This window comes from Platalea leucorodia (assembly GCF_965183815.1).
Source record: "Platalea leucorodia genome assembly, chromosome: Z".
NCBI lineage: Eukaryota > Metazoa > Chordata > Aves > Pelecaniformes > Threskiornithidae > Platalea > Platalea leucorodia.
In genome coordinates, this window is record NC_138858.1 from 15,129,940 (window position 1) to 15,145,632 (window position 15,693).

At 43.4% G+C, this 15,693-nt stretch overlaps 1 protein-coding gene across 1 annotated transcript in view; it reads left to right on the plus strand.

Moving 5' to 3' along the window:
- Nucleotides 1–381: 381 nt before the first annotated feature.
- Nucleotides 382–15,693, plus strand: part of EGFLAM (EGF like, fibronectin type III and laminin G domains) — a gene marked incomplete at its 5' end in the record, with an annotated part of 75,009 nt that continues 59,697 nt past the window's right edge. Inside the window, one exon of the mRNA XM_082335627.1 lies at nucleotides 382–502. Within this exon, the coding sequence (XP_082191753.1) occupies nucleotides 382–502 (121 nt within the window). The remainder of the gene's footprint in view (nucleotides 503–15,693) is intronic.

Genomic DNA, 15,693 nt, shown 5'->3' on the forward strand with positions numbered 1-15,693 from the left:
GAGGGCAGGGATGCGCAGGGGGGCCCGCCGAGGAAGGGGTGACACACCGCCCCAGGGTGCCCGGGGGGCCTGCCGAGGGGCTCCGCCGGCACGGGGGTCACCCGGCGGGGGACGCCCCGACCCCTCCGTCGGGGCCGGGGGCGGCGGCGCCCCGCGGGGGAGGTGCCGAGCCGTGCCCAGCGCCGCCGCGGCCGCCCCACGGGCGGCGGTAATCCCATCAAAGGGCCGGACCCCGCCTCCTCCCCCCTCCCGTCCCTCCCCGTCCCTGCCCGGCGCGGGTGCAAGCCCCGCCGCTCCGCTCCGCGCCGGCCCCAGCCCCGCTCCCCGCCCGGCTGCCGCCCAGAGGGGACGCTCGGGCGGCGGCGGGGGAAGGCGGCGCACATGGAGGTGCCGGGCCGCTGCCACCGCCGCTGCCGCCGCCGCTGCCTCGCCTCGCTGCTGCTCCTGGCTTCGTGCATCGGCTGCGCGGCGGCGCCGCGGAGGAGCATCCCCCGCCGGCAAGGTAGGTGCCGGGCGGGGAGGTGCCCTTTCGGCGCCGCGCTTGCACCCGGCAAAGTTTCCCCTGCCTTTGAAACTGGCCTGGCCGCGGGCCGGTGGCGGGGGGACGGCGGCGGGGCCGGGCGGCGGGGCCGGGGCAGTGCCCGCCGCTCCGCGGGCGGCTGCCGGCGCTGGGGCTCGGGCCGCGGCGCTGCCCCGGGCAATGAGCTCGTCCCGGAGCTCCGGGCGCCGCTCCCCGCCCGTCCCCGCCAGCTTTGTCCTCCCGCCCGCGGGTGGGCGAGGGTGCCGAGGCGATGGCCGGGAGCGCGCCGCTGGAAGCGGTGAAGTTGCGGAATGGGTGTACGATCCGTTGTCTCTGGCGTTTTACACCCCGTGCCGGCGCGTTCGCTCGAGTTACAGACCGGGACCCGGCTGCTGCTGCTGCTGCGGAAGGAATTGGCAAAAATTTTATCCGTTTTTCCCCGGAGCCCGCAGCCTGTGGCGCTGCGTGAGCGGGGTTAGCAGCCAGGTCAACCTCCGTGCCAGGCAGGGGTTTTCTGTCGGCAAGGCTGTGCTCTGGCTCTGACATTTAAGTGTGTGGTAGCGAATAACGTAAGACATGGAGTAGTAAATGTGAAAGAAAAAAGACTAGGGAAGCAATAATTTCATCAGAAAATGTAGTCAGTCTGTACCAAGCCTGGTGTGGGGTGCTTCACGGTCCTGCTTCTGGCTGAGCGTTACGAGGGACCTGCGGCAGAGTTCCCATGGCTGTGGGAGGGTTTTGCACGTTGATCAAGGTGGTGCTGCGTGGTCCTTAGCGGTTGAAAGTTAAAAACCTGGACTCTGAGCAGCTTTTACAGCCCCTGCAGTCTGCAGCATATGAAACAGAAAGGTAAAATGTAAACAGTGAGATGGGACAGAGTGCCTGGTGAAGTCTGACGTTCTGCATACTTAAAAAATTGTGGTGCTTAGAGAAGATACTGTCACCCAGGACCATTTCAAACACGTGAGACTATCCTGGAGTCTTTGAGGCCAATACAGATTTTTGTCACTAACTTCACTGGTGTCAGGTCAATGAAAAATACAACAAGTTTAGTAAATTCTGCCTCAGCTCACAAAGCGTTTGCAGGATCAGACCCTTTTTGTATATATTCCACAGTGTTAAAAGATTTGTATTGCTGTTTTTTAGAATCAGTATTGTGCATTTTCTTGCTCTTGTGAGGAAAAAAAGAATGTCTGTACAGTTGGAAACTTAATACTTAAATACAGCCTGAGCTTAAAGCTCTTACTGGACAGATGGCTAATTTTACTGGTCTGACCTTGTCTCTTAGGGATCTAGTCCCATGATGCTTGGTTATCATAATAGCTACCATTAAGTACTTGAGGAAATTAGATAGACAGTAGTTGTGAATGAGATGATTAGTAGCCTGCGTTAAAATACTAGATATGTGAAGTTGGGGATGGAACTGTGTAAATATTTTTAAAGATTCCTCTACCATACTGGCATACTTATTTCCCCTAATCGCGGCAGAATGACAGACCTAGTGGAAATGTATTCCTATGCCTTGAATTAAAACAGTTTAAAACTTTGCAACAAATTAATTGTAGTACTGTGGAGGAGATGAATTAGTTTGATAACATAGCGTGTACATTAGTTTTGTTAGCTACACATTTTATGTTAGCTTTATGTTATTTCAGGTTCACTGACTGATTCAGTCATTCCTTTTCTACTTTTTTTGCTCTATAAGAAGTAGCCAGTCTTATATAGGAACAATTTTTTCAAAATCTGTGCAAACATTTGAAAATTCACTTGTAGCAAGATTTGAAGAGGGAAATCCCCCAGACAGTTTGTGTGCAGCAGTATATGATTTAAATCTCATTTGCATTCTGCCAAGGGCTACTGGAATTGCGGGCTTCCAAGAATCCCGTGGCTTGGTCCTTACTGTGAAATGTTGCTGTCAAAACACTGAGAACAGGTATAGTTCCAGCTAGCTCACATCTCTGCCTTGTTCTGCAACATATCACACGCTGGGTGGTTAAGAGTGAAAGGGAACTGTCATTTACTCGCACATCCAAAAGTAGTGGGTGAAGAAGAGATAAGATAGTAAAAAGTTCTTTAAGATTTTTTTTTCCCTTTCACTGTGCCCTTTTAATAGCTCTACAAGTGAGACTTGTACAGGAATTGTAACTGAGGTAAAAGCAAAAGGTTGTATTGAGAGAGAAGTGATAAAACCAGTTCATCTTCAATAACAGGAGCTAACTGGGAGGTCCTGTGGGTCAAAAGAAAAAAAGATAGTCAAATGCATCTCCATTTTTCCAAGTTTTTCGTTCAGGGCTCACCTTACAAGGATCAATTTTGTAATCCCAAGAAAGCAGCAGAGTGAGAAATCTGTCTGTGAAGTTAAAAATAAAGTATATAGTGAAATGGTCGCAAATGCAACTTCTTAAATTAAACTTAAGGGAAAAAAACCTGTCACGCTCAAATTCGAAACATCCTGCTGACTGCTAAACTCATTTGAACGTTTATTTACAGTTACATGATACATTTGCTGGAGACAAGGAAATGGGATGACAGACACTTTGGGAAGGGCTTAAAGCAAATCCTTAGACACCGTGTGGTGAACAGCGTAGTTGGGAACAGATTAGGCTGGGATTCTCTAAATCTTGTACTCCCAGAAGCTGGCACTCGTGCTGCTGCTTTCACATTGTTTTCTTGCTTTTGCCTTCTGCAAAGACACAGATTTTTGCAGCTTCTGTTTCAAGTTTCAGTCAACTGGTTGAAGGCTGGAAAGCCTAAACCTAGCCCTCAATGTCTAACACTACTACTAAAGTAAACACAATAATAATGAATTTTAATGGTTCTATGATCTTAGAGGATTATAGGGGAAAGAGCCGACCACTTAGCTGATTTCCCATGTACGATCATGGCATGAACTTGTTGCAATATATTGCATTGTTACTTTTTTAGTATCAGAGTGTAAAGTTCAAATGCCGTGTAAAATATTAAAACTGCTGAGTTGGTCTGCACGGAGAAAATAAAATATTCATATCTAATGCTTAGGAATCCTTTTTTTTTTTTTTTTTTTTCAGATATATATATAATGCTTGCCAACTAATATAAAGAAAGAATTGGACTTGTATTGTATCTATTTCCCAGATGTCCATAGCAGTAGACATCACTGGCTTTGCGTGTAAATGCTGGAGGAATCAGACCGGTTAAAGTCTGAAGACTTTACAAGAGTGTAGCACTCAATATCAAGGCCAGATTTTCGAAAAAGCCCAGCTCCCTGGTCAGCACTACAGTAAATGACTTGTTTTCCAAAGAACTTGGCACTACGATACTTGAATTCTTTAGAAAATCTGGCTATAATAAGAGCTGCTGAATATGGAACACTTCAAAGTCTAGCCCCATTTAGGTATCAAAATAGGTCAAATTACCCTGAAAATCAGGTCTACAGATAGAGGAAATGTAGCAGTCTTTGGGAAGGAAGGTGCTTATTTGAGTTTTTTAAATATTACAATTTTTTTGGAACAACAATAGAATAAGTTGTAATTCACTGCTATAATAAATTCTGCACATAAAGCATGCAAGGGTGAGGTTGATCTGCTGCTGAATGTGAACTGTCTGAGGAAAGGAATGAATTTGAAGCTGAATGATTCCTAACACAAGGGCTGCAGAGCTGGCAGAGACAGTGCGTATCTGTGAGCTAAAACTAATAATGAAGATGTGAATAATTTATTCCGGTGAAGATATATATAATTCTTTTATTGTTTCAGACATAGGCCAAAACACAGGCTATCAGACTGCACCATTCGATGACTTCAACACCAATAAAATCAACCAAGCATTAATTATGTATATATATGTTGTTTATCGCATTTGGGTGTAAGCTGTGTCACAATGTTGTGTGACATTTTCATTTTGACTTTTAGTGCCCATCTCCTGGTAAATCCTGCTAGTGCTGATCAATCCCATCACCACCTTGCGCAGATATGAGCATTCCTCTGATACCTTCCAGGGCAGCAATGGGAATGCACTAAATTATTTCACTTGAACATGTTACTTGTTATGTCACTGCTAATCACTCATTTTGAAGTATGTTTTCTTGTTTTAGTTAGTCTTATCCACAGCAACACATGTTCTGTCCTTTCCATCCTGAAATCACTATCTTCCTCCATAAAAGGAAACTTTCAGTAAATGTTTTTCCTGGGCACCGTTTTGCCAGTGCCCCCTCAGAAATTACTACACAGACTTACACCAGTGTTCAGAAAGGTAAAATTAGCCAAGAAATTTTTTAAAATTGGTGGAATTATACCTGTACCAGATATTGGGGTTCCCAGTGATGCTTTGGAGAACAGGGGTTGTTTCGGAGCTAAGGCACTAGAGTGAGCCTTGGGAAATCTTTCTGTCCTGAGGCTGTCAGAGACTTGCTTTGAGGGTTTGCCAGTCCTTCCCAGGCCAGATTTTTGGTTTTCAAAATTGGGTTAGAGTGGTTTTGTGCTTTTGTCCTTTTCCAACCATGCCACATTAGACAGCGATAGGACTTATGCAGGGTACTCAGCACGGCTATATCCCAACTTTAGTCAAGGCTCCTAGGCATTACCCTACCAATAATATGTAGGTGAATGCCTCTGTATCTTCCAGCGTCCCTTGCAGAAAAAAACACCCTCTTTTTCTCTGGCAGATACACAGTGACACTGGACTAGACAGGGCACAGCACTGCGTACTGTGTACAGTTCGTTAGGAGTGAGCACATCCGACTATCAGATTCACCTTCTTAAACTTAATGGCAGGGATTCTGAGTGTCAGTCGCCCAAAAGACACCCCGAGGAGCAGGAGAGTACCCTGTTCTCTTAAAATGGAAAATTTCAGTGAATGAGTTCTCTTCAGTAACCCACAAACTCATCGATTAGCTGAGAGTATACTTGGGAATTTCCCATTCCTCACATCATGCTTATATTGGGACTCAACCTTATGCCTGATTCTGCTTATATCCCTTTAATGTCATCTTACTGAGAATAAAAATTAATAAAGAAAATAGGTGACTAACATTGTTGCTTCATGATGGAGACTCAAAACAGGACTGATACGACCTTTTCACAGCTTTTCTGCCCCAATGAAGTGAAACACTAAAATAAATGGTTATAGAATTTTTTCTCATATTAAAAAGTTATTAAAATATACCAAAGATGCCTGTAATCTGAGTAAATTATCATGAAGAGGTCTTTGCAGACTTTATTATTTCATATATTAAAGCATGTACGATTTGGTGCCATATTTACCAGTGAATGTGCAACAGTGGTCTGTGATCATCAAAAGACTTTCTAAACCACAGGCACACAGGAGACTATGTTAGCTATGTGATCTTGAATAAAATTTCTTAACGTTTTTCTGTGCAAACAAATGATCTATGTAAAAAAACCCCGACAAATCAAACAAAACGCCAAAACCTGTTCTTCATAATTAATTCCAACTGAAAGGAAATACTTTTCGGTAAGAATAGGCAAGATTTTATTTCCTTTTATTTTTTATTTTTAGTGAAGATGCTTACACATGAAAACCAAATTAGTATTTCATATAACATGATGAACATCCAAACCACAACAAAAGATGAACATTATTTTTTCAGACTTTTCAGAGTCACTGAGCTGAGAACAAGCACAGCTGAATTCATCTTTGAAAGTAACTGGTTCAGCAGGGCATAAGCCACTGAAAATTGGAGGCTTAGAGGGAAAGCTCCATCACAACCAGGTAACTAACTCAAACCTAGGTAATGATACACTGTGTGATGATCCATAAAACTTCCCAGGTGAGAGGTCTATAGTGTGAAATATACTCAGTTCACACCAGTTCTTCTACTGAGCGCAGTGTAACTACACCCAGGAGTAAGGACTACTCATGAGGAAAGCTCCTCAGGATATTGGCCTCCAATGAAAGAGAAATCCACACAATATTGACCCAGGGAGCCTTTTATTCAAAAGGAAGAGGACAGCTATGGGGCTGTGGGAGAAACCCTTTCTTCTGTTAGTGGCTTGCTCGTCATGTAATTGGATGGTCAAAATACAACAGCTTTGTTTTCTTAAAAAGATTTTTCGTTCAAGCATTGCCAAAAGTTATCCTGGATAATTTTTAGACCTAGAAGAGATAAACCTTAGGCAGGTGCTAACATATTCCGCACCTGGCTTTCTCGGTGTATCACCAAGTGGTGATGGGGTGTCTTTCCATTTATATATGAATTAACCTTATAGTTAATAAACACTTTAAATAACAGTGCAGATGGCAGTCATGTTAAGCGTAGTTGTTCTGAGGAGGGGACACCAAGCAGTTCTGAGCTTCCCCGTGTCCTCAGAGGACAGTCAGACTGGTGTAACTCACGCAGAAAGGTCTCTGAGGTTGGAAGGATCCCAAGCCAAATTATTCTTCACACCTCTCTCGATTTTTAAAGTAATGTAAAATTGCTGGCACCTGTGAAAATGATGGTACAGTCAAGTATCAACACCTGTGTACATTTGGAACTTGCAATTTGAATCGCCTTTCTGAAATGAGGGGAAATGAGCATCTTGTAAATGTTAAGAATGCTGCTTGCAAATATAGAAATCATTCCAATTCTTCTGATGTGTCAGAGGCATTATTGCACATATAAAGTTTTAAACCAAGACTGGCTTTGTGCTGCTGAGCTCAAAAATCTTCTGGAAAAAATCCTAAACACAAAGATTATAGAGAATTTCACTTAAGTTAAATTCTTTCATGCATGAGAAATTTCAACTAGAAGATAATTTTAGGAAAAAAACATGAACAAAACCTGTCAAACTGTAAATAATGGAAAGTAAGTGTCTAGGACTAGAACTTTTGTGGTTTAATTAGAGATAGCAGAGCCAGAATTTGTTACTTGGAACAGAAATGTTTCAACTCTGTTTCATATTTTGCTTTCTAGATAATCACAGGAGAAGACAACATGTTTCTAAAAATAAGCAGGCTTTTTATGAAGATTATTATTTACAGAGGTAGTGGCATTGCAGCTGGTACTCCAGAGACAAACACAGAGACCAATGTCCTGCTGGCATTTTTAATTCCCGTTTCATGACGTTCCCGTTCCCGCATGGACCCATTGCATATGGGTTGCTACTGTTTTCATCTTAATTGAACCATCGTAATGGCAGTGCTATGGTATGGTGAGCTATACAGTGAAGAACTGCAGCTCTCTCCATATATATGCTAATGGACTTAGTAGGCTGAGATGAGAGCGTTTGAGCCATTTAGCTCTGTGGAGTCGTAAGATGTACTGATCATGGGGAGGATGGAAGAAGAAACCTGCAGAATATAAGGGGAAGAAAGTCACTGCTGGACGAAGGACTAGACATCATCTAAAATGGGCAGAAAGGGGAAAAGAAAGAGCTGTTTAACTAGCTGATGCCAAGAGAAGGGCATGGCTTGCAGGGTGAGGCGGCCCTGGTAAGGGTTTGGGCCAAAGGGTTGGACTCTGCAAGCTGCAGTGGAGCAGGGAATGCTTTGAGAGGATTCGGGAGTATTAGATGCTAGCTTTGTGGACATTGTAACTGTGCCTGCATCATTTGCTATTTGTTCCCTTACATATTTGGTCTTTATTTATGCTGAGATATATTTCCATGTCCCATTGTCTCTTGCAGCAAAGGTTTCACCCCTCCCAATCATTCTCCCAGCTTTCACATCCCACTGCTTGTTACTGGCTCTTTGGATACACAGCCGTGTCCCATACTACATTAGTGTGAGGATTCAGGTTTAAAAAACATATCTATTTCTGTCACTTAATAGAGACAAAGAATTTCCTCTATGGTATTTACTGATACTGCTGGTGAATGGAGAGACGTGCTGACTGCAGAAGGTAGTGAAATTATCCCATTTTTTATGGAGGAACTGAGTTGGAGAAGAATTTCCTGCTCCTTGAGAAGGTGCCAGATTTCCTCCCTGACCTGGCCTTCAGCAGCCTTTAATAAAATCACAGTTGCAGTTGAGCTGGTTTCTCCAGTCAGGTTAGGATCACTGTGCAGTGGCGGACCTGGTGGATGTGCCCTTGTAGCAAAAAGGCCAGCAGCATCCTGGGCTGCATTAGGAGGAGTGTTGCCAGCAGGCCAAGGGAGGTGATCCTTCCTCTCTACTGAGCACTGGTGAGACACATCTGGAGGATATATAAATATCTGATGGGGGGAGCAATGAAGATGGAGCCAGGCTTTTCTCAGTGCTGCCCTGTGACAGGACTGCAGGCAATGGGCACAAACTGAAACACAGGAAATTCCATTTAAGCATAAGAAGAAACTTTTTTACAGTGACGGTGACTGAGCACTTGCCCAGAGAGGTTGTGGAGTCTCCATCCTTAGAGACATTCAAAACCCAGCTGATCAAAGTCTTGAGCAACCTGCTGTAGTTGAGCCTGCTCTGAGCAGGGGTTTGGACTAGGTGGTCTCCAGAGGTGCCTTCCAACCTCATCCTCTCTGTGATTTTGCAAAGTGTCACAAGTATCTTTTGAAACTCTGTATTTCTGCTCTCGCATCTAACTTCCTTTGAGCTGTCCTCCATCCTGTCATAGCCTGAAAACACCAACTGGACCAAGTGCTCTGCTTTCTACAGAGAAAGTGGGCGTTTGCTTTAGTTGTGATCAATACAAAGATGTTTGGTGGGAGGTCACTACCATTTGAGGTGGTGTAGCCATATGAGGCCTGTGCTGAAACCTTGGGGATAACCAACCAGCATGTTTATTTGTGTGGTACTTTCTGGGACTTGACCAGATTGTTTGTATCCACCAATAATGAGCTTCAAAACAATTACTCAGGGCTTGTAGGGATTGTGGGAACCTGAGTTGCTATGTCCTGTCCTCACCCTGAACATTTGTTGCTTGTCATATGGTCAACTTTGTCCTCTTTATACTTCAATCTTTTTGTGTGTGTCTGTCCATAATACATGTATGGTTGTCAGGTTTTTCTGTATGATCACTTTTCCAGAAGCTCCCCTTGAATTTTGTTTCTTATACCAAGTAAGCTGTCTCTTCAAGAGCTCAGTTTTGTATTGTGTATCAGTGAGAGAGAAATTTATAGTAGGTAAAGCAAAGAGATTAAGAGACACCAAGGAGAACATTTTTCAAGTAGCATGAACAATTTTGCCATGGTTCCCATTGAAGATAATAAGCTTCGGGTAGCGAACACCTGGAAAATACACCCTTGAGTGATATTGATTGATGGGAAAAGAAATTTTCAAGTTATTTATTTGGTGTTTTTATAGCTTAACTGCCCTTTTTCTTTATATGTATTTTTGTATATATAATGAATCTGTATTTTTTGATAATAAATACAAAGTCTTTGATATGTGGTTCTCTTATGTATTTTACCCATGTTATAAATGCTCAGAAAACATAGCAGGCTGACTTTTACCCTTATTTTTATAATTTCATTTCAGAACAGTAATAGCCTGCTTAGTAGAGTTTCTTCTCACCAACAATGCCTAAGACTCAGTTAGGAACTTTAAGCACTGTGTGATCAGCTTCGTTAATGTTTTCCTGTTTCTGCTTCCAGTAGTGTTTGGAATGCCATGTTTTCTGGAGCTCCTCTGATGTTTGTGCTTCCTAACACCTCAGATGTGTAACCCAGGAGAGGAAGGAGAACAGCCTTTTTTCTTCTGGTGGAAGTGGGTTGAATTCTCTGACATGACACCTGAATTGGTGCAAAAGGGGAGGGAGAAGCCCTGGGGTAGGGAGGTGGAGGCAAATGCCTGGAGGGAGAGGGATGGAGGAGTGGGGAGGTGGCAGGGCAGGAGAAGGCGTGAGATGTTGTCCTTGCTGTTGGCTGTGAGCTGCTGCTTTTGCTCAGTGGTAGGATGAAACTGCCCCTCTGGGTGACACAGTTTTCCTTGGGTGCAGTTTCCTCCGTGGCTCACTGGGTCTGTCTCACCTGGGCAGCATGTGCAAACCTGCTGGGGTGCCTGGCTGGAAAGCTGCTGCTGCCTGTCTGCTGAGTGGTTTTTTAATTGATTGCTGTTCCCAGTGTAGTCCCAGTTTAGAAAACCATGGAGGGAGATGGGGGCAGAGAGTATGCCAGGGGGTGCGCTTGGCATGCTGGTTCTCATCCAGCCCATCCTATGGATTATGAAAATCTATTGCACAGACATGCTAACATGCTGCTGTTTGTTTTCAGCTACTTTCTAATACTTATGTTAAACCTCCCAGAGACTTTTTTTTTTAAATTATTTGAAAACTGGTGAAGTAGCCAAGGCGAAGGTGGGCAGTACCAGGGCAGGCAGGGCTGTGGCAGCAGGCAGGGCGAGCCGCAGCTCGCCGGCCGCTGGACACATCTGCAGGGACAAGGCAGGTCTGAGCCCAGCCAGGAAATCCCAAGCCAGGAAAAATGTTGAGCTTTGCATTCAAGCAGCCTGTAGGCTGGAGCAGGGAGAGGTGAGCCTCAGTGCTTCCCCTTCTCCAGGAATAGGGACCTGGCTACCATTTTCCTCTGCCAGGCCAAGGTGCTACAGAGACATCAGGAATTAGGGCAGCCATGCCCCGGCACTGGGGCTTTGACAGCTGAAGTGCAAGCCTGGTTTTAGGGGTGCAAGCACTAGATTTGACTCAGGCTTCCAGGAATGCACCTGAGGTTATGCAGGTAGAGTGTCTTGGTGGGGCTTTTTACAGGCATCTATACTACATTTATACTGGAAGTGGAAAGCGCTTCCATTAGGAGAAATACTTCACCAAGTTATCTCAGATGCAGGTACAGTGTATGCGCTTGCGTTAGTCAAACTGGCCTCTGATCTGTAATTATTAAAAACACAAGCCTGTAAGAGTTATCCATAGATTGCCCTGTCTGTTCCTCTTGACAAAGGCAGGACAGGTATAAACTAGACCTTTGCTCAGAGATAATGGTGTCCCCTGCTTTTAATAACCTTCAGCACCAGGAATTCCCCAAAAGCGGTTCTAGTGCATAACCATCCACAGCCAAAAGTTTTTTTCTATATCTAGCTCTTAAAAAAATTATTTTAAAAAATCAGTTTCTGTTTTTCCTTCTCACACCTGGAGGGAATGGGGCTTCCCACCTCTGCCCTTCTCTTCTGTGATCTGCAGGGCCAAGGCAAAGCAGGAAGAGCCATGACAAAGTCGCCACTGACATTGTGCCTGTTCGTTTTTAATGGGATTCGCTGTGTTGCACTGTAGCTTAAGTTCTGAGCTTTGCCTCCTTCATTCCTCTTCCTTGGGCTATAAATACCCCAATGACCGTCACCTCAGATGTACCTGGGGCAGATAACAGATGCTATATACTGCATCAGAAAAACATCACGTGGGTCCAAGCCTGCTATTATAATAATGTTGAGCGATTTTTTTCATTGTGTTTATTACAGTCATTTTAAAGGACTGACCGAGATTGAGTTAGTCTCTCCAAAGGTTTGTGCACTGTGGTCTGGGTCAAAAACTGTGATGCCTCTATAGGGCCATACTACCTGCAGTCTCTGCACCGGTGCTCACTGTGGCAGCATGGAGGAGATCCAGTGGATTTCCTCTTTTTGGGATCTAGTGCACTAGCAGTGGTAGGTGATGTGTTTAGAGCAACGACTATCAAGATTCTCCATATTTTGATGTTTTCCGTGTTGATGTTGCTACTCGGGGTGCAGGACCAGGAGAGACCAGCTGAGATTTTCCAGTTTCAAGTCATCGTCCTTTGTAGTTGTTGCAGCTGGGAGATTCTTGCTTTCTTACGTACCACTGCTGGGCAGTGGGAGCTGGAAAATTCTTCAAAGAGATTAAAAGATGGCACATTTTTTTCATTTAGAATTTCCTGACCTTTTCCAGTTTGTCATGCTGTCTTCATTCCACCGTGGTGTTTGTATAACCTCATTCAGTCTGGAAAAAGAAGGGAAACAAGAAAAGACCTTGTCACTGTTTATTGTTTTACAAATGAGAATTTCACCAATATTTCAGTGAGAGAGTGAATGGGCTGTAATACACTTTGTTTAACCTCTAGGAGTGGACAGACTTTTTTCTTGAAAACAGCTTTTTCAATGATAAAATGCTATTTCAATAAAGTTCAGGGTTTTTGATGAATTAGCGAAATGAATTAAATAATGATGTTTGAAACGAAATCCAAAGGAATTTCTCTTTCTGGAAAATGTTTTGTTCTGAAAACTTCAATTTAGAATTCATTTGAATTGTCTTTCATGAGGTTTTTTTATTCCTATTTCCTTATATTGTGACATGCTATTAGTGACAGCCGACATCAACAAATTTCTCTTGTTTCGTGGGAGACAAATAGGAGACGCATCAACCTGGAAAATAAGGAGTGCTTCAGTCAGTACCTCTTAGCTGTTACCCACAGAGATTTAAAAGCAAAATAATGAAATGATTATCTTATTTCATTGGCCTGTGCCCTGTCATTAATAGTAGTACAGAATTTTAATTTAAAGATTTTAATTTTCCAAACCACAAACTAGTAAAGATGAAATGAACCATCTGTTTTCCCTTAAATGAATTAGCATACTATTGCATGTGGATTGTATTAGTGAATTATTTATATGTTATTTCAGGACCTGTAAGTACCTGTGACTACCTGCATGCCTTGAAACTGCATAAACATCTAAAAAGGAAAGAGAAGATGAAATGCAAAATATAATTAAAATTTTTAAGAGAAAATTTTCAAACCCCAATCCTTTTAGATATTCCATTCATGAGTATTTTAAAAAATACTGTTTTCAGTCAGTATTATTTTAATCTAATTTAAAATTGAACTCAATTTTGAAATTTCCTCTAAAAAAGTAGTACCAACTGTGACGAGCTTTATGCAACTGATCCAAAGCACTTCAGATGTGAAGCTTGTGAATATAAGAAATGTATTTGTTTTGAAGTTGGCTTTTTTCTCATAACTAGTCATCACTGTAGTAAGATTTTGGAGTCACTTCATGACTGGAGGGGGTCACTTCATGAACCAAAATAGCTGTAAGCAGAAAAGTAAATACAACGTTGTCGGCTCAATATTGTTTATCTACAGCTGAATCCTCATTGACTTCTTGTATTTGATATACTTTTACAATGTATACTCATAATATGTGTAAGAGTGCTCCGTCTTGATTAATGGCTTCTTTGCATTTGACCAAAGTCATTGCTTCCATTACGAGTTTCATCAAAGCATTTTGGACAGTATCGAACTTTCTGTGCCTGACAGGCCAGAAAGGAGAATGACCATGTTTGTACAAAATGTGTTGAATTTTATTTTTATATAAATTGGTTCCTTGTTCTTTATGATCAGAGCTAACCTCCGTGCCTTTTAGGTATCACCAGATCCAACTGCAGAGGACATTTGCGGGTGGGATCATCACTGAGGCAGATCTTCAGAGCATGTACAAGTAGTATATGTATTGCAGCTCTCTTGTCTGCAGGTTCCCGTCCAGCAGGCTGCAGAGGGGAGCAGGCTCCATTGTGGTTTTGCGCTATGCATGGTGATACCAGATTAACAGAGATTTCATGCTGAATTTTGAGAAGAGAGATATTTCTGACCTGAGTTATAGGAGGAACTACAAATACCCAAAGAGAATACCCTTGAATACTATTTTTATTTTTTATAGTCTAAACATGACCTTTAACGTAAAGACATAAATGTTTAGATCCGTTTTAATATCCATTTTTAGTGTGCCTAATACATGATGTTCTGTAAAATCTTGCAAAATACCTCAAGTGCACATTTATCTCAAAATAATTTGTTAGTAAAACAGTGGTATGTATTGCAACAGTTGTGCTCAGCTGACAAACCACTTTGATATAGTGTTGCAGCATGACTGTTTCAAAGCCATGAGATCTCCTGCATCTCAGTGACATAAACATTGCTTGTGTCAGATTGGACAGTCACTTTGTCATGGTTGCAAAGGGAAAGTTCAGTCCAAAAATGGACATTTTTTACTTTCTGCTGGGTTGTGTGAAATTCGAACTCTGGCAGCCAGAAGTGACTCTGAATCCCCAGATGCACATCAATAAGCTGCAAGGTCAGGAGCAGTGACAGCGGAGGACTGTGGGGACCGCCACACTGCATGAAATGCTCATCTCTGCCTGGCCCTCTGTGCTTCCCAAAAAATAACCCTGTGCATGGGACAGGGCTGGCCCAGGTTTTCCTTTTCCTTTTGGCTGCAGTTTAACCAGGAGGCAGCGTGGTCCCCGGCAGGGTGAGCACTGTGTGCCTGCTTGTCGCACGGTTTTGTCACGGGGAGGGCAGGATGCAGTGGTGCGATGAGCGGGTCCTGCACACTCCCCAAACCATCGTTTGACTGCTGAGCATCACCTGAGGCTGCTCACAAAGACAGCGCTAGGGGCTGACGGTGCTTACACCTGGTTCCCAAGCATACCTCCTGCAGCCGTCTTTGTTGTGTTAGGGGAATTCCCTGACTTCTAGGGAGAATTAAACATGGAGGATGGAAATATAGACTTCTCGGCTCCTTGCTCTCATTTTCCCTGGCTTAAGTTTGTATTTACTCCTCCAGCAACAATTTACAGGCCAGTGTAACTGAGGTCAGTATTTGGCTCTCTATGTCTCTTTCATCAACTGCAAACTGGAGATAGCAGTGTTTAGTAGGGCTGGGTGAATAATTCATGGCATGGCTCCTTATTAAACAGATATTGCCTCTCTGTTTGCACATAGTCTGCAAATGGATTGCATTTTTTTCAAATTTATTTGTTGTTGCAAATTATTCACCAAATACCTTCTGTAAATAATTTTATTGGCCTATAGTGCATTCAGAATATGAATTTGAAGACTGCCTTATATGAGTATTTGTCATCGCTGGTTAAAATTTGTTATTTCAGCAACTATGCCTCCCAGCAAACTTGTCTCATAGAGCCTCCCCAGAAGGTAATACAAGGATGGCAGGGATCCATGAGACTAAGCCTGTGCTAATAAAGAGAATGGGTGAGCGCCCAGAGAGCAAGTAGCATGGCATGGTTTAGCTCTCATCCATATGGCTGAACTCCTCTCCTTCACAGAAGATGTCCGCACTGACTTATGGACATCATTTGTGAGCTGTGCTATTCTCCAAACCATTCCTGGGAGGCTTTCCTTGGAGGCTGAACCTGTGCCACAGACTGTACAGGCAGTATGGATGTGTGGATGTCCCTGTCTTTGGGTTCTGGGTAGTTTCCAGCATCTCAAGAACACGTTTAAAAGCCTACGGGTTGCTCGACAGCATTGCTCAAGGTGGTTGTTTGTTTACTTGAAGATGCATTT